We start from the raw sequence: 19167 nt of genomic DNA, 5'->3' as shown, positions 1-19167 counted from the left end.
GTCTGGCTCTGCACCGCGACGCAGCATAAAGACTGTCCACACACATCACTGGCTCCGCTCCTCTCGCTTTACTCCAGTACAGTTATATAGATGTTTACAGTGTTTCAGACAGACAAAACGTACACAGAATTGGGACAAATTTGAGGGGAAAGGGTCCAGGCAGGAATCTGGGAACCATGGTGGCAAATTAGTCCAGTAACTAGACACTTTTGCTCCAGTCATACATTTCTTTGTACTCTCATTTACCATACCTTCACAGTGTAGCCCTGCATCAGACTGGGATAGTGCCGTGATTTACCATAAACATTCAGAAGGTTAGTACCCAACTGCCCTAAAAACTATCCAGCATAATATTCTTAAAACCTTTAACCCTGTTCTGGCAATAAATAGGTTTTGGCACCTAAGTATGTTTACATGGACTCCTATATACCCTTGCCTGATTTGGGGCACACCAAAAATGTTTAGTTCTTTAGCTTGTTACTCAGTACTTGGGAGTGTGAGGAAACTGGATTACCTAAAGAAAACCCATGCAAACACAGAGAGATCAGACAAACTCCACATAGAAAGGCGCCTAAGCTGGCAAACTAGCTATGGATCCTGGAGCTGTGAAGTGGCTGCACTAGTTAGTGTATCTCCCCACCACAATGGTGCAAAGCTATAGCAGCAAGCAGGTTCACAGGAAGCTGGCTGACATGTATGGAATAGCCTTGATTCTAGCAAATAACGGGTCTGGCAACATCATTTCTGAGCTCACCTGGAGAACCTGCAACTGTGGTGGCCACTCTTTAGATAGAAATCAGTCAATCTTTGCAGCATTGGTTTTTTTTCCTGGTGGATACCCAGGAAAACGCCAAAGGTGTCAAGGTCACTGAGGGCAACCAAAAGCCACCCCTATAAATCTGTTCTTTAGCTGCCGGATCTCGGTACACCCAGCTCTGAAACTAGATTAAGGAGCTCTTAGTTAATTCCGTTTTATAATTAAGAGGGTGCTGGTACCAAAGGCAAGGGCAAGTAGCAGAGCCACAACCTGTGAAATAAATGTTTTTGGGGTTATAGGAGCTGCTTTGACCCCATATAATCATGGGAATAGTGGCTCATGCTTTGCACAGTCTCTACTCTATAATAGTAGTGTAGCAGCAATGACAGCAAAAACAAAAATAAGTTATTCTTTAAAAAATATTTTCTCTTATTTAGTGGATAAACATTCACCAGACCAGATCTCTTTTACATCCAGTCATTTGTGCCAGAAAATAAATGATCTTGCCTGCACACTGTCCTACCACCAATGCTGTCCACATGGGGGAGCCCTAAGATCAGAAAACACTGATTCCACAAACAGACCATAAACTCAACTTCAGCAAGTAGAGGGGTTTTAAGTTGCCTAACTAGCAATTGTGTGGCAGTTATTGTTTTCTAATCTACAGTTGTCATTGGCAAAGAAAAAGAAAAGGTTAGCAGACTTTTCATTGTAGAAGTTCAAGCAGGTATCTGCGTCAGCATGCGTGGGCTACAAAGGAGCAGGTGAAGGTTGACTCTATGCTGAAAAGAGAGGAAAAGGATCACAATGTTTCGGCTGTAGAGCCTTCTCCACACCTTGTTCACTCCTTAATAAAGAAAAGTGACCACGTTTCTCTTCACACAAAGAAAAGAGACGCAGCATTTGGGCTGTGGAGAATTCTTCACACCTAAAGAAGGCTCCACAGTTGAAAGGTTGTTCTTTTTTTATTTTCCTTTCACCATGGAATAAACCTTAACCTGTTCCTTTGCAGACTTTTCATTGAGGCCTTTTGATTGCCTTCAAATAATAAGAAGCCTGTACACACTGTACAGGCCCTATTGAGGCAAATGAAATGTTACAGACTCTACCAGTAGAAAACATAGCCCAGTGTAACACAACAAATAGGACTCATCAGGCTAGTCTTTAGAGAGACTATAAATGTATAGTAGAGACTATTGGAAATTTGGTGTTGCTTGCAGGCAGTTCATTCTGCGCAGTGTGACTAGTAAGTACTAGTACTAGAATGGTCTCTTATAACCTTTCTTTTGTCCTTATGCTTACTAAACTAGTCAAAACAGGAACATCTAATAAGTGTCTGGCTTCCACAATGTAAAATCAAATGTGTTATTAATGCGTTGTCTGATTGCTAAAGGTGGTGACATACCTCCCCCTTTTAAATATGTGAAATTAATGTTTTAATCTATCACTGGGCCATACGCATCCGGCAAGCATTTGCTACCATATTAGCACACAAAATACAAGTAAGATTTCCTTAGATAGCTGAGTTATTGGCAACAGCTGCCGGATGACTGGCCATCCCACAGTACTTCCTACTGCTCAATTGTTTTGCCTGCGTTGGTGCCTAATTGCAGCAAGCAGCCGTGCAGAAGGAGGGACTGACACAGCCCGACAACACTGTCAGGCATTTTGATACAAATATTTTCTCCTCACAAATTCAGCACTCCTTGTATTCAATTCATGACAGCCACCTCCAGTGATTACTGCACATACCGGGGACCTGAGGGACATCTTCTTCGCTAAAGACTGGACATGTGCTCTGTGGACCTGTAACGCTCTTGATAGGGCAAGGGGAGAGATGTCATTGGAACAGTACTATCTCTTCCTCCACCTCCTACATATTTGAATACTTCACATGCTGACAAGACAACCCAAAACTGTGGTGACAAGTAGCAACGGTGAAAAATACAAGCTCTGGTCTTCGTGCTATCAACCAGTCGAGTGAATATATAGTACCAGAAATTAGAAACTGGAACTCTGCCAAACACTTCTCCTAAAGGATCCCATCTTCAGTTCATGTTCTGGAGAGCTACACGTTCTTTTGGCTTTTATTCCATTCTGTGCACCTGGAGAATTGAATCCTAATGGCAGTTTCGTTCCAGAAAGGCCATTACTTCCATAGAAAGATGAATAACGGGACAGGCCATACCCAAATAATTTGGAGGTATTGACTCCTGGCAGTCTTGAGGATTTGAGATTCTGAGGGGCTTTGCCACAGTTGTTTAAAAAATCCAGAAAGCTATTGTCAAACAAAGCCCAATGGATTATTTTTCTTTTTTTTTTGAACGGCACAACTAGTAACACATGACAATACAATTAGAAGCCACAAGGAAGTGCATTTAGGATCGTTGGATCAGATCCAGCTCATAGAAATAAGCTATCGAGCGAGCTGGGGTTAATGGGCTGAATGGCTTCCGTCTCACTTGCAGCCATTCTCAGTTGGTGATTATCTTACACTGAGGCAAGGCTGAACACTCCAAATGGGAACAAAAGTTAGACAAATGCTTATTGTAGCAGGTCAGGCTGTAGATGCTAAAGACGCCGCCTCATGCCACAGCAGAGCAGCTGGAGATGAGGGCCTCGGGACTCTGTTATTGGCCAGATCAGATCAGTGCAGGACTGGCCTGCAGCCCCCAGTATTGGGGACTAGAGTGAGAGCTATGCTGAGAGCAGATGTCAGCGCTTGGTGCTTTCATTAATATGCGTTCATGAGTACCAGTCAGTGTGGACAGGGACAGCAGGAGGATAGTGACCACAAGGCAGGTGTCAAAAGCTGATTTTGGTATCTCCAGGATGGGATGGGTTGCTTTGCTAGAGGATATTAGAAAATAACAGCTAAGACAATTCTATAATGCCATAAATGTTCTACAGATTTCTGTTGCCACTGTGACATGATCTTCCGGTGATCAAATGTGTCCCAGACATGGATACTCAAATAACGCTAAAGCAACCAGCAGCTGGAACTGAAGATGAGTGTGCTCCACTCACAGTGCTTCAGTGAGTGGCACTGTAGTGTGAAGATGGCAAACGCTTATCCACATTACTGGGTGGGGGTGTGCCTGTCAGCTTTACCCCACTACTGTGGGGTCAGCCCACAGCAGTAGAACCAAATCTGCATGCTTTCTCCAGCAGTCAGTGCACTCTGGGTGCCGTGCAGTTGAGGGTGGCCAGTCCCGGTAAGGTGACCCGGCCATATTGATAGATCTCCTTGTCTGTGCCCCGGTTCATCCTCTTCACCAAGTTCTTCTCGTACATCAGAGGGTGGTAGGCCCCCAGAGTGCAGGCGGCGTCAAAAAAGCGCTGGTAATAGTGGCACAGCTCTGTCTTCCTCCGGGAGGGCAGGAACTCATACAGGTGTACCACCTCACACACTGACATCATCAGGACTGTGCCTGTAACAGACATACAGGAAGACATTATCAAGACTTGCCCTACAATTTGTGACAAAATGTGACCAGACCAGGACTGTCTTTAATATGCATACATGAATAATGACATTAAAACTGTGCCGTAAAGCCATTCAGTAATACATCATCAGTGCAACGTCTGTGGTTGACATAGATGTGACTGCAACACGCACACACTAACCTCATCACACACTATTCCAAAGCAGTGTTTTATGGGGACAGGGTGGTGTCTGTAGAAAGATATTGACCAAGTGGGTTTTTCCATGTAGAATAATGGCAGCACAAAGACAGTGGGAGACAGTGGGTGGTGACTGTTAATATTGACAGAGCCCTGAGAGACCATGTGGCAGTTTGACAGAAAGAGGGGTGGGGTCTCTGTGTTGTGGGCTTACCCAGAAGCCCCGAAGAGGGCGGGTTCTTTTGGATGGGTTCGGCCATGTTCTCCTGGATTCGCTCCCATAGCTGCCACTCAACCTTCGGGTGCAGAATGTAGAAGGGCTGCTGAGGGTGCAGGAGGCGGTACTTCTGGTACTGCTTAAAGATGGGGTAATCGGTCTTATTGTACCACTGCGATGGAGAGAGGGACCACAGGAGGGAGAGGAGAGAAAGAAAAGTTCCACCAGCTATGAACATTATGCCAAATATGATATGAGGGCGAAGGGTGGTGAGTTGATTCACACAGCACAGTATGTTAACAGGACAGAGAACAAAGGGCGACAGAGAAAAGCAGAAACTCGGAGAGGTACTACACTGAACTCCACAGAGTCTAGGACCGTAGTGCAGCAACTGATCTATCAATCAGTTTCAGATGTCCTTCATTGGCTGAGAAGCAGTCGTGCTGCTTTTTATTGAGTATACGTATACTGTTAGCCGATTGTGGCTGTTACCTCCCCACCCCGTGCTTTTTATTAGTAGTGAGAATTTTGAACGTTGTTGCTCTGCCTGCTCAGTAACATTGTGTTGCTGTAAGTTCCTTCGGATGAATAATATGAACAACATGACGATTACAGTGATGGTAAAACAGACAAGGGAGTCTGCCAAACCAGAAACGGCTGCCCTGCTGCTCGCCTGGCACAGTCTCACCTCGGCAAGGTTGGAGGAAAAGGGAGCAGGGTCCCAGGCTACCAGGGTCCCTGCGCTGTAGAGGGAGCTGGACAGGAAGTGGTGGTCCTCTGAAGCCATTACCTAGTAACACACAGTGAAGTCTACCTTATGATACCAGCAGCCTTAGCAAAAGAAATTGCACATAATTACACATACATACGGATTGTCAAATCCATAAACACTGCTTGACCTATACTCATACTCTGATTGATCTTTCATATAGCATTCCCATAACGACTCCTGAGCTGGAATGTTTACTAACATACCAACCGAATGACGCTTTTCTGTCTGACACACTGGTGGACTGATATGTTGACTCATTGGCTCACTGATGCACTGATCAGGAAGGCGATGCACCCAGGCTAAAGACAGGCCCTATTACCTGTGAGTTGATAAGGCGCACAGTGGTTTTGGTGCCCACATCTTTCTCATACCCCCCTGTTGGAGCAGCATTGAACCGCAATACAGCATCATGGGAATCTGGAGAAAGGAGAAGCAGATCTGCAGAACGGGTCTGACAGTTTCAATAGAGACACCCGACACTCCGTAGTGTACCAACAATGTTCAACGTTAGGGTTAGTCCAGACTCCCAGAATCATACAGTCTGACTCTAGACAGGGGTGAAATGACCCCACAAGCCCTGTGACCCTTCTGTCTCAAGCAGCACAGCTCACTTCTTGCAACAGGACCACTAGCATCTCGACAAACCCTTCCGAAAAGAAACGGCAGTGCTAGACACAAAAAGAAAAAAACTGCCATGCAAGTAATGGTATTTTGTAAGGTGGGTATCAATGAGACTTTAAACATGAGTGATCTGCAGATTCTGACATGGGGCAGGGCAAAGATGGTTCTCCATATTTCTGTACACGTGGAAGGAATGTTTTTGAATTCCTGGTTTTCCGGTGTTTCCTGTCTCGGTACTGACAATGGTCAGCCCTGATGGCCTTCTGGGATTGAAACTACTTTGTAATAAGACTGCTGAAGACAAAATGAGAACGGAATCTGGGCAGACTGAGTTTTCGAAGAGGAAGTGTGTACAGTACTTCATAGTTTCCTGCAATTTTGCAGTGCTTTTACCACAGCCTGTGACCAGCAGCGATGGTATATTCATCACACTGGGGAGCTGGAAACAGCTCTGTACAACAGCGAAGCAACAAGAAGAAAGTCAGAGAACTGAGCTGAAGGGGAGTTTATTTTTTTTTTAAAGCAAGCAATTTAGGAAGAAGCACACCTGCTTCTGTACTGCCTGGATCAAACGAACACCTCAAAACTATTTTAGCTGCTTAGAGAACCGTGATCAGACTGACAGTTCACAGATCACATCTTAATTGGTTGTACTATAGGTTAGCTTCTCATATCTGCAGATGTCATTAATAGACGCTACTAGTGTTTAGTAACTGAAGGTGTAGAACTAAGTCATGGCCACTATGGCCATAGAGAATGACCAATGATCTAGATTCTGGGACACTTTATTTATGTTTGCAGATAATACCATAATACGAGGATTGCTGTAAAAACAACGAATGAAATAAAAGGTTTTGAGTAAATTCAAGACTGGACAAATGCCTGTTAAACACGTGTTGCCATTTGCATGGAGGTAGGAAAAACACAAATCCTGTATTAATACAACATGGGAAGCACTGAGCTACAGGAACCTACTTAGGAAAAAGACATATAGCACGCAAACGACATGTAAATGATGTCATTATGGTGACCCGTCATTTACATCTTCAAGACCACGTGGGGAAGCAATTCAAAGAAAATGCTCGAATATACAGTTAAAAGTGTAGAGTTTCAATCAAGTGCTGCTATGTTTTAATTAATTGTGTAACACACCAGTAAGACCTCATGTAGAAGATTGTGAACAGCTTTGATGGCCACGTTATAGAAAACATATTACTTCGAGGCTTATTACTGGGGCTTAAGGCAATGTTGTGTACTGACAAGCTGGAGGAACAGAACCTTTTTAGTCTTGACCAGGGGGGTCAAGCGGACCTGCTGCAAGTCTCAAAATCCCTGACTAAGTCAACCCAGCAGCTTTCTTCAGAATGCACGATGAAACACGAACCACAGGGCCCACGTACAGACTATATGGAAATGTATTTATAACCACAGCACTCATGTACCTCATGGGCTGTGGAGTATGCCAGTAACTGTCTGGATGAGTTCCTTGTATCATTTAAGCACTAATGTGTGTACTCTGAAAGCTGTGTGTGAGCATTGTTAATAGCTAGTCTACCATCACTCTGCTCACAAGCATGCTTGTTAACACTGGACACTGGACTGCGTATAAACACACGCACTAGACAGTCAGGAATCTCAAGGGAGCAACCCCACTGAGACGATGTGATGTCTGTAACTGAGGGAACAGCGCACTCCAGAGTCCATGTAAAATTGTTACAGGACCCTGAGAGGAGTTTTTGTTCACAGGTGACTTACTGAATATGTGGTGTTACAGGGTAGTCCAGTCTTACAGGCCTTTCTGTTCTCCTCTTCGCTTCTCTTTTTTCCTCCTGCCCCCCCCACCCCACCCCCCCGTCTCCTCCACTCTGTCCTTTTCTCCTCCCTCTCCTCCCCCCTTCCGCCCTGCTCACCAATCTCTCTGCCCAGTCCGGAGTTCTTCAGGGATCCTGCGGAGGACACCACAGCGCAGCTCTTGTAGGGCCCCAGGTGAGCTGTTACCAGGTGGGGAGGAAGCTGGGAGCCCCAGGAGAGCTCTGAGAAGGGGGGGAGGTCAGGGGTCAGTGAGGTCACCGCCACCTTGTCCTTCAGCTCGCAGAGCAGCTCCTCCCCGGTGAGGCGCTGGCGCCTGCGACTGGCCAGCCGCTCAAAGTGCACCCCATACTTATTCATGGCCTGGTGTGGATGGTGAGGCAGGGGAGAGAACAGAGGACAGCAGAGCAAGCGTTCTCATTAGTAACGAGCAGGGGCCATTGATTCAAGTCTTGACAGTTACAACGGTAAAAAGTTTTATATCCCAACATCTCAAAGCACTTTACATTAAATCAAAGAAAGAAAACAACTAAAATGCCAAATGTGACTTAATTTCAGCTTGTGCCTCCAGGTCTGTGTTGCTGCTAAGAGTCCTGAGTCGGCTTGGTCAATGGCTTTCAGGGCTTGCAATACCAGAAACCCAGCTGAGCGAACCGGGTTCGGGGTTAGAAAGAATTGGCACTGATGGGTGCACTTCAAACCACAATGAAAGTAAAATGTGCACAGTAACACGCAAAACCTCAGATTTACATCACAAAATTTCCCGGTTGCTGAAGCTTCATATTCTGCGATTCAGAATTATTGCACTGTAAACAAACAGGCTTGTCAATACATCTCTTAAGATAGCTCAGATAGCATTGCAGATTTGCACATTGCACATTTCTGCAGTAAAATGTCTGCTGCACAACCTGTATGTATTTGCTCATACATCGCATTATGTTACGCAATGACTAGTGAGCAGGAAGGGGCGCTCCACATCTCAATTTGCACAGTCTCTCGCTCATGCCCGTGGTGAGACCAGGGGTTTGAGACAATATGGCGACTTGCAGTCCTTCCACAAAGTTAACAATTCTGTGCTTCATTCGGAATTTGTCCAATTTGGTGATCCCGTCAATTCATTTATTTGGTTAACAAGATGTAATAACCAGTCGGAGAAATTGGGACTGCAGTTCCCCTTGAAGTGGTCAATGCTTTTAGATAAAAATCACTATATATAAAATGCAATAAATGATTCATAATGAAGTGTCTCGTGCAGCCATATCAATTGCATTCTAAAAAGATTCAGATCCCCTTTTTTTTTCAGGAAGGAACAGTTGATCTCCTTCACACTGATTATAGGGTAACATTTAATTATAGCACCATATTCCAAGTAAGATGCAACTAGTGCACTGTCGATTTTTTTTTTAACATGACTGCTCATGTTTTAAACTCTACACATACCCTACACTAGAATACATCTAACCGTTATTTTTTTGTTTTTGCTTCCTCACCCTGTCCAGTTGAAGAACGTGATGTTAAACACGCATCTGAATAACTGTTTCTTTCCTTTCTTCCCACTTCTTCCTCACTCTTTCCCCACCTCCGTGTTGTCCTTGCTCACCTGGTAGTTCTGCACCACCTTTTTCAGCCTCTTGCTCAGCATGGAGGTGGACATTTCCTCATTCCACACCTGGCCCAGGCTGGCCTGGCCCCGAAAAAAATCTCCCACGGCCCCTTCTTTCTTCTGTCCCGTGCCTCTCACGATTTCTAACAGGTGCCCCAGAAAGGGGGTCACCACCCGAGACAGAAAGCCATGTCCATCTCCCTTGACCGCGTGAGGGGGCGCTTTGGCACTGGTGTTGGAGGCAGGAAGGGAAGGAGGTGACCTTCCCTGCTTAACGGAACTTCCTGGATTGCCAGATGCCCCCCTTAGGACCCGCTCCACGCCTGGCCAGTGATGTCGGAGTTGGGCACGCGTGCGGGCCTTCGTGCCGAAGATGGCGTCGGTGGCCGTGACGCTGTTTTCAGCGCAGAAGGCGTACAGGAATCCCATCGCCACGCAGAAGAGCGCCATGCACACGAAGCCCCGCTTCACCCGCCGGCGGAGGCGCCAGAGCACACTCACTCGGTCCATAGCGGCCCCTGGGATCTGGAAAGAGAGGCAGTGAGAGTGTGTGTGAGTGTGTGTGTGTGGGTGAGAGAGAGAAGAAGAAGGCTTTGTTTCTCGCTAAACAAGGAGAACGTCTTCAGCATCTCATCATCACCACCTCCAATTGAGGGTCACTATTCCTGGAAGCATTGGGCACAAGGATGCCAGTTCACCTCTGGACACACATGGACACAAACACGCACGCGCTCGCACCAGGGCCAGTTTTTTACAGCAGCCAATTAACCTAACCGTATGTCTTTGAACTGTGGGAGGAAAGGCCTTCAGCAGCTCAGTCAAATTTGAATTATGGAAAAATGTGTCGATGAATATAAAGAGATATTTATCAGAGTGCACTGATAGTTAATAGTTTGGCATCACCAGGCAGAGGTGGTCCTAGCCAAAGGTCAAAGTAAGAACCTCCGTCACGTATAAGGAATGAACCTGGGAGGCAGGTGCAAGGGTACAGCTGCCGGCAGGGGTGTGAGCAAGTATTTGTGTACGTAGGAGAGTGGAAGTGTGAGATCAGAATTTGACTCCCTAATTTCTGTTTAACAGCTCTTTTTGTGGAGGGGAGGAGTGGACTACAGTGCAGTAATAATAATGATGACATTGATAATCTTAATATAGCACCAACATCTCAAGGTCCTTCACAGTGAAGCAACAAGAGACAGTAATATACCAATACATTCAGTCACTCGACTTAAAAAAGATTATAAAAGTGAGATTCAAGGCAGGATTTTGAAATGTTCTGGCTGTCTAGTATCCTTCCACAGTCCTGGAGCAACAGAACAGAGAGCTGTCTCCCAGGGTTTGGGGTCTTATGCCCAAAACTAAGGAAGGGCCAGAGTCCAAAGAGTGCGAAAGGACAGCAGGTGTATATGGAATTAAGACATCACTGATTTTAATCAGAAGCCAAACCTTTCAAACTTTTAAAGGTGAGCCAAAGTATTATGAGTTGTATTCCACAAATGGAAAGGCGGGGGCTTTAATCTCTCCTGTTAAAGGGTTAAACTGTTGTATTACCTCGGGTGCCCCCTTTACTAAAGCTCACAGTGCTGAACAGTTCTCTGAATGCAAGCCTAAGCATTTTACCACGTAGGTGTAAATGCAGAGTCAAGAATTAGAGTAATGGCTGGAGTGCATCTTGAAACCGGAGTACTGATTTCCAGCCAGCCTTAATGGTGGACAAGTCAACCTCTAGGAGGTTGTTCACAAACAACACTGCATAAAATAGAAATAACGTGTTTAAAAAAAAAAAGGATGTGCGTCCCAAAGACTTCTGCTTTTGATTTTAGTGGTTTCAGACACAAAGCCGTCTGTTGCTGAAGGGGCTGAAATTTGTCTGTTTGGGTATTTACGGGGAATTCCACAAAAACCTGCAGGAGAATAAGCCACAACAGGGCTGAGAATAAAGGGAAGGGTTTTCAAAACCAAACCAAAGCAACAACAGTAATGACAAAAGCCGGAGCAGTCCATAGAAGAGGGGAAATCCCTCCATTCCTGATTCTGAAATAGTTCCTGGAATGTTGCCCTGGGCTAGGAGCACGGGAGGGAAAGCATGAATGTATTTCTTTTCTCAAACCAGGCAGTGTCTTTAATTCTCTTTAAAATACTTTATTTCTCCCCAGGGGTCAAGTTAAGTACTCATATTTTGTCAAACCCCCTTATAAGGCTGGAGTAAAAACGGAAAACATGCAGGAATAGATCCAACCCCCCCCCCCCCCACACACACACACCATTTTGCAAGTCAGAACTCATCTCCCAAATTCCACATCTGTCTTGACTTGGAAGAGGCTCAAAGGGCTAAGGGTATTCCAGGACTGCAATTTGGAGGACCCTGGTGTTGACAGGTGGGGGGTAAGATTAGGAAAAAAGGGCAATTTTGTAGTGTGCTACCAAAAAAAACATCCTATTACAGTTCTATCAGTGTCCAGCAATGATGCCGCTATATTTTCACAGCTGTGAATTGTGGGAACCTATAGATTAGAGTTCAGTAGCTTCTTCTGGACAAAGTTGTTTGTTCATTTCAGTGTATTTTTTTGTTGCCTTGAAGCTGTCTAATGTAAAACATTAGCCTTGTCTGCTGTTGCCTTCAGAGGGCACATGCACCCACATTCACGTCTTCTGAAGTCGCTTATAGCCGCCGTCTTTCCCATTAACACAGCACACTTAGTAAAACTGCTGGTGCCTTACTATTTTATGATCCTCAAGCCTTGTGGGACATAGCCACTGCTGAGCCATTTGCACTATTTTGGACAATGAGTCATTCCAATAGTTATTCCAAATATTCCAAATGCACCATTATCTAACAACATGGCAGGACAGGGTGGATTCTTCTCTATTCTCACTTGCTCTTCTAGTCTATACAAGATACTTTTCCTGTCTCACCAGTGGCCCAAGTGGTGTGTTCTGTTGGTAACACTTAGGCCCCACTTCTGTGATTTCACAGCTGAAGCTACTCTTGAGACACGCTCGTCTGACAAATAGTTTGTCATAGCTGAGATCGTTCTAACCCATATTTCGGATTTTCTTAGCTAGTGCTTGATTGTTTGAGAGTATTTGGCAGCAAGGCCACCACTGTTATTGAGTATCAATGAAGCAAGCAAGGTCTTGAAGCAGAGTGGAAGAGCGGCGATAGCTCTGATAGACTCGCACATGCATGCCTTATGTATAAAACCCTCATACACAGAACAAGCCTGCCAGACAGAGCCAGAAGGGACTAATTATTCACAGTTGGCTTTATAATCTTAGCAGCTGCCGCCTGCCTTCACTTGTAGAAGGCGAGAAATAGAGCACCTGTTCTGTCCTGTCATGTTCCCACTCCGTGCTCCAGAGCAAAGCAGTCAGATGCAGGTCCAGACAGCTCCGAGGAGACCTGATGGCAATCACAATGTTTTTTACAAGTATAGAATTGCTCTGGATCAAGTCGGTCTATTCTGCTTTCCAGTCGTGCAGTTGTGCACGTCAAGCTCATGATTGTCCATGAGCGTTTTTACATGACAGGATACGAAGCACTGCCAGCCACGTGAAATTAAATGACGTTGCTGTAGGGGGACAATTGAAAAGGTTGAGGCCTATTATCTGAAGGCCCAGGGTCACTGGTTTCAATAGCAACTTAATACAGCAGGTTGCTGTTTTAACACCCAGTGTGTCTGCAGGTACTCTAGGTCTCTTCAGCAGCTCCTGGTATGCCTGCCTGGTATTTCTGAATGAAACCCTGAAGTCACGCTGGCCCTCCAGGGCGAGGACGGGACACCCCAGCGGTCTTGCATCTGCGTTTCAGAGACAAGGCAGGGAGTTTTCGTCACAGGCCCCTGAGCACTGCTGCTGCACAGAGCAGATCTCAGACTAGCATGACTCGCCTCACGCCTGCATGTAAAGATACGTCTCTCTCGGGGTCTGTTGATCAGCTGACTAGCTTTTTTTAGGCACTGGGCTAAGAGAACGCTTAGGGCAAATTTGTTTTTAAAAAGTGAAAGACAAAGGAAGAGAGACAGAAAAGCAATAGAAAGAGACAGTGGAGAAGAGGAGGGAGAATCAGCAATAGAACAGGGACAGGGAGGGTGGAGAGAAGCAGGGAAAGGAGAGCACTGTTATTTATAGCCAGTTAAAGCAGACCTGATAATTGTGTGCTTTAGACTAGAGGGAGAGCAGCGATGGAGAGTGGCAGAAGGGAAAACAATATGGAAGACATCTGCCTGCGGTCTGGCCTGAAGGGGAGCATTAACGTTACTCCTCCATTATGAACTGAAATCTGAGACACCGCATTTATTTTGCTTATTGCGAGACCAGCAGCAGAACAAACACTGCCTTGACTTTCAGCGTCACAGGTTCATTGTGATCCATCGTGTGCAAGGTAACATCTTCATGTTCCCGTCAATAACCTTAATCACCAAGGACACCTTTGAAACCAGCCATGGTTTTATTTTGTTTGGAGCATCACTACAGCCTACAGACACCACAAACAAGTACATGATCCTTGTCGAAGTCAGTTAGCATGATAAACATGCAGCACGGGAAAAAGTCAAAATGATGCCAAGTGCCTCCCGAGCAATATCTCTGCATGAGATGGTCTGCTAAGGGATTTCCTCTAACCTGACGCAATGGTACGTGCTCAGACTGTCTTACTGCAAACTGGAGACTAAATCAGGACAGTTAGAGCCAATATCCTTGCACGCACCTCATATCTTTTATCCCAAACAGCAGAGGAGCAGTAGCTGCTTCTGCACTTTTCTATAAGGGGACTCTTGTTAACTCAAAGGCTGCGCACTGCATGTTAATTGAGACGTCTGTGCACTGCATGTGAATGAACCAGCTTACAGGCCTGTCGTTCTTCTTCCCCCACGTTCTGCACTTCGTCTTCCTCTGGCCCAGGTTGAGTACGGTGAGAGGAGGACTCATGTCGACACCTGTGAGACGGGACCCGATTTAGCAATTCCCATCAAACGGAGCTGCAGGTGTGAATTACATAGTTCTGTCAAGCAACAAAGAGCAAACAAAAGGAGGAAAATTGAGCAGTTGCCGGCTCTTACAGAGGGATTGATCTGACCCGACTGACATTGCATGGCAAAGCCAATGAAGTCTTTGAAGACATAGAAGTGTTCTGTGGCTTAATAGCAGTGTACCCCACAATCCTGGAATGGTGATGGTAGCAGTTCCATAGATTTTTGTGGGAATTCCACTGGAATCCCTAATTGTACCCCTACGAATGTGACGTTTCCATATTGAAGGACAGGAGCACTGGGCGGTTAAGTTGATGCACGCAATTTTATCTTTTATCGCAAATTTATCTTGCAGGCCTGCCATCTGACGCTACAGGCGTCCCTGCCCCACCACGGGACTCTCCCACCTGGTTTCGATATCGAGTGCTACTCTTCACAAGCACAGGGAAGCCCTAGCTCACTCACGGTTATGCTCCCGGAAAGCTTCAGAAAGTACTGCCAGCTCAGGATGTGGTGTTGTTGTCTCGTCTGGTGCACCTCCCTGGTGTGCCTGCAGTTTCACACTTTTCACACCAGCCTGTGACACGTGACCCCAGTGCTCTCCTGAGTCTGGGTCTTTTGTCATGCACAGGTCTCGGGATTCAGGGTAAACAACGCTCCATTTTACTGTTTTATTTCATTCCTTTCATATGATGAACTAAAATTCTGGTTTCGGAATTGGTGAATTTTAGGGGAGAAATCTACACAATGTGTTAGCCATTGCTGATTTTGACACATGCCACTGTGGTAACCTGACCACCTGTTTCCCACAGACTCGGGGATTTACCAGCTCTTTAGGAATGTAATCCCCAACCGTAGGTGAGGGACACCTGAAATTTCTAGCAATTTTCATACAGTGCATTTCCTCTCAGAGGATCTAAAACACTTAATATATTAAAAGGGGTGCACATCATCCACCATGAATTAAGGGGGACGATTTAGGGTGACTAGATTATTCAAGCCCAGAGTAGAATTCAGCCAAGAAACCACCACTCTTACACTGAGTGCTATGGGAACTTTAATGAGCAAGTCAGGAGCTCCGTTTAATGTACCAAAGAAAGACTTCTGCTACATTGCTCTTCAGCATTTACATGTTTCCACTTGGTCAGCTTTTAAGATCACATGGCCTCAGTTTTCATTTCTACGCTGACGATACTCAAATATACATCCATACCAAACCTGGCACTGATGTGGCTGTCTCTATTCTATCTAATTGCTTCTCTGACATAAAAATTTGGATGACTCAAAATTTCCTTCATCTTAACTGCGACAAGACTGAAGTCATGCTTATTGGCACCCCCCATCAACTTCGAAAAGCCAGTCCTGTAACCCTATCTGTAGATGGTTCCGTACTTGAGCTTCAACCTAAATTGAAAAACCTTGGGGTTATATTCGATTCTGGCTTAACATTTGACCCACATGTGCAGCATATTGTCAAAACATCTTTTTTTCACCTCAGAAATATAGCTAGACTACACCCTATGCTATCACTAACTGTGGGTTAAAAGCTGATCAACACATTTGTGTTCTCTCAAATTGACTACTGTAATGCTCTACTCGCTGTGATATCTAAATCTACTTTGAACAAACTGCAGTATGTCCAAAATTTTGCAGCCAGAATCCTGACCAGGTCTAGTGCAAATGATCACATTACTCCTATCCTGGAGTCCTTGCACTGGCTTCCGGTCAACTTCCGTGTAGACTTTAAAATCCTCGTGCTCACCTACAAGGCTCTGCATGGCCTGGCACCTCAGTACCTGTCTGAACTATTATCGCCCTACTCCCCACCTCGCAACCTTCGCTCGTCTAATTCTGGTCTCCTTACTGTCCCCCAAGCCCGTCTACATTGTATGGGTGACAGGGCCTTCTCCTGTTATGCCCCCAAGCTCTGGAACTCTTTCCCCAAGGATATCAGAGAAGCACCTTCTCTAAACTCCTTCAAATCCAGACTCCAAACCTTCTTCTTTAGAAAAGCCTTTATTTAACTGGTTCCATTCTTCACCCCTCTGCTTTTCTTAGTACCACCATCCACGGTCTCCTCTGTGTATTGTAATTGTGTTTTATCTTGTGTATTCTTTTTATTTATTGTTGTTGTCATTCTGTAAAGCGCTTTGAGAAGCCACCTTTAAAGGCGCTATATAAAATAAAGTTTATTATTATTATTACATCACTTTACAGAAAAGCTGGTTTTGGGATTCTGATTTAGAGGGAAGAGTGCTACCTACTGGGCCACCAACACTGCTTACAGCACCAGCCAGATTCTGGCTCAGAATTGCTCCCGTTCGGAGATTTGAAGCAATCAGTCTATAAGTCGGCAATGACGCTCATCTCAAAAAGCTCATCCTGTTCGGAAGTGACCAGGGGAACAGGAACTTGCATGCATGCTTACCCTAAATGAATCTGAAAGAACAGTGAGTTAGCTACAGGATCTGTAATGATCAACTAGTCAGATCCTCAGCTTAGCAAATCTGCAAGACAGCACAGCCCCCAGTCCCCACACTGGGACACCCAGCTTTGTGCAATTTAGAGTCACAGGGGAGCTGGAATCTATCCTGGCAAGCAATGGGTATAAGATCCACTTTGGACAGGACACACGCTCACACCAGGGCCAATTAACCTACTGGATTGTGAACACGGGAAGAACATGCAAACTCCACACAGACAGCACCCCAGGAATTGAACTCACCGCAAGGCTCCACCGCGCTGAGCACTTTTCACACTGATCTCATGCCTGGGGTTTGTGTGGCTTTGGAATCCAGGAAGGACAAGATCGGCGCTCCAAAGAGGGGACCTGTTAGGTCCAAGGCTGGTCCTGTCTTCGCAAACTTCCCTGCACCTTGAACTGGCTCATGCAGCAGACTTCACCACGGGAGCACAGCTGTTCAGTTACAGCTCCGTTTTTTGGGGTGGTTCGCAATGAAGTTTTTCCATTTCAGATTTAGATGAACATGGAAATGAACTAAAGAATAACCTTCAGCACGATCTAGGCTATAGCTTGTAGTTTCCCTCTTTTCTCCTTGCTTTTAAAAGAGCAGTTTTTCCTCCGCTTGCCTGTTTTCCCTGCTGGAAACACGCGTTGTCGAGGGAACAGTCCCTGCTGCAGCCCATGTGAACTATTAATTGCCGGGGACACTGAACGCGGCGACGCGGTGAAAAGCCGAGGAGCGGCGTCTGCGATAAAAAAAAAAAAAACAGATCGTCGAAATTGTCCCGTCTTACAGTACCTTACAATACGGCAGCGGTCTGATGAAATGAAGAATACCGACGGAAGCGGTCAAAGACTTCACAGGATGCAAACTGCACAGTACAGTACGTGCCTGCCTCTTTTAATGGGCAACAAGGCAAGTGAACTGAGTGTATTTGAATTTTTGGGGGGATTTTTTTGTATTGAGAGCTAAGACCGCAATAGGGTTGGTAACAGAATGCAAACGTTTTGCAGCGAAACCAGACGCTGATGAGAGAACAGTCTGCTTACCTTATAGCCCCTTCCTCTTGATGTGTGCGCGTCTCCTCAGACGACAGTCTCTTGCAGACCGGACATTTCCTCTGCACCCACTGGGCGCGCTGCGCAACTGTGGATGGCTTCGAGGAGAGAGAGAGAGTTTACCTTCGAGAAGACAAAACATTAACAAGACGAAGAGAAGTCGGCGGTCGTGTAGAAGCAGGCGCGCACATCTCTTTCTCCTCCCACCTTCTCTGACACCCCTCCTCCGCCCAGCCCCGGCTGTCTCTTCCTAATACCCGTACCCGGCGTACAGCGCTGATGCGATGTTACATTACTGCGGTCGCCATCCCCGGGGCTGCGGTAGATGAGCGCGACAGCATAGCGCCGTTCTGTGCTGTCGGCCGCTGCTGCTAACGCCTCACTGGCACGGGGCAGGTTCAGTGCCGGCCTTCATCTGTCGCGGTGCGGCATGCGGGACACCGAGAGTCCTTGGAGCTCACAGGCGGCGCGGTCTTCCCCGCATTGAATTGGGACTAGCGGGGCAAAAACACTGCAGAGGAAAGGGGGGGGGGTGTTTGGGTGAATCACATGGGCAGCAGTTGGGTCCTAGAGGCACCGAGATTGTTTCCTTCCGTCAAGCTGTGTGTGTGCGCGCTGCCGGTCAGTGTCCGTGTGTGCTAGATTAGGTGGCGCATGCAGTCACAGTGGGTGCAATCGACAGCGTGCAGTCAGCGGATGCACAGTCGGCTTGTGCATTTTCTTCTTGCCCCGGATTCCCCTGTTTTTGCAGAGCTCAGAGATCCTGCTCTAGTTATATTCTGTGCTGCATCTTTTGGTTCTGTAATGCACTAGACTCTGCTACATTCTATTGCAATGTACTTCATTGTGTGAATTAAGATTCATCGTACTTACTCAGTGTCCTGTGCTGACTGTTCTGGGTCGTGCTACAGTAATGCCCTTGTCAGTGCTTAGCTGCATGCTACTGTCTCCACCTATTGCACTCCATTGTCCCGCCTCAGTGTCCATTGTGTTGTGCTGTAACCTGTCAGTATACTGGAGTGCACAGTACTGCACTCCACTGCAGTGCACACTGGTGGTGGTGGAGGGGAGTCCCCACTACCTGTAAAGCACTTTGAGTGGAGTGTCCAGAAAAGCGCTATAAAAATGTAAGGAATTATTATTACTTTACAGTATGCATCTCAAGTACATAAGATATACATTAGCAGGAACCCAACACTAAAATGCTACTTTGATCTTGGGCAGTCATTATGTATATCAGGTGGAGAAATTGATCATTTACTTCAAAATTGACA

The 19167-nt window shown here is 46.0% G+C and overlaps 1 protein-coding gene across 13 annotated transcripts; it reads right to left on the bottom strand.

The window, feature by feature from the left end:
- Positions 1 to 53: 53 nt before the first annotated feature.
- On the bottom strand, positions 54 to 18807 carry st6gal1 (ST6 beta-galactosamide alpha-2,6-sialyltranferase 1). Of its 13 annotated transcripts, none has more exons than XM_088627980.1 (10): positions 18083 to 18801; positions 17885 to 17991; positions 17096 to 17580; positions 14249 to 14379; positions 9401 to 9928; positions 7902 to 8163; positions 5690 to 5787; positions 5287 to 5388; positions 4596 to 4770; positions 54 to 4188 (listed from the first exon to the last, which is right to left on the bottom strand). In XM_088627980.1, exons 4-10 carry the CDS (start codon positions 14327 to 14329, stop codon positions 3929 to 3931), a joined length of 1506 nt encoding a protein of 501 aa, XP_088484106.1. In that variant the 5' UTR covers positions 14330 to 14379; positions 17096 to 17580; positions 17885 to 17991; positions 18083 to 18801; the 3' UTR covers positions 54 to 3928. The 13 variants fall into 13 exon arrangements, with proteins under 13 accessions (XP_088484106.1, XP_088484105.1, XP_088484107.1 ...); XM_088627979.1 differs by having other exon boundaries at positions 18101 to 18801; XM_088627981.1 differs by having other exon boundaries at positions 18157 to 18801.
- Positions 18808 to 19167: the final 360 nt, after the last annotated feature.

Source organism: Lepisosteus platostomus, chromosome 4 (assembly GCF_059453375.1).
Source record: "Lepisosteus platostomus isolate fLepPlt1 chromosome 4, fLepPlt1.hap1, whole genome shotgun sequence".
Lineage (NCBI taxonomy): Eukaryota > Metazoa > Chordata > Actinopteri > Semionotiformes > Lepisosteidae > Lepisosteus > Lepisosteus platostomus.
This window is presented reverse-complemented; position numbering and strand designations above follow the sequence as displayed.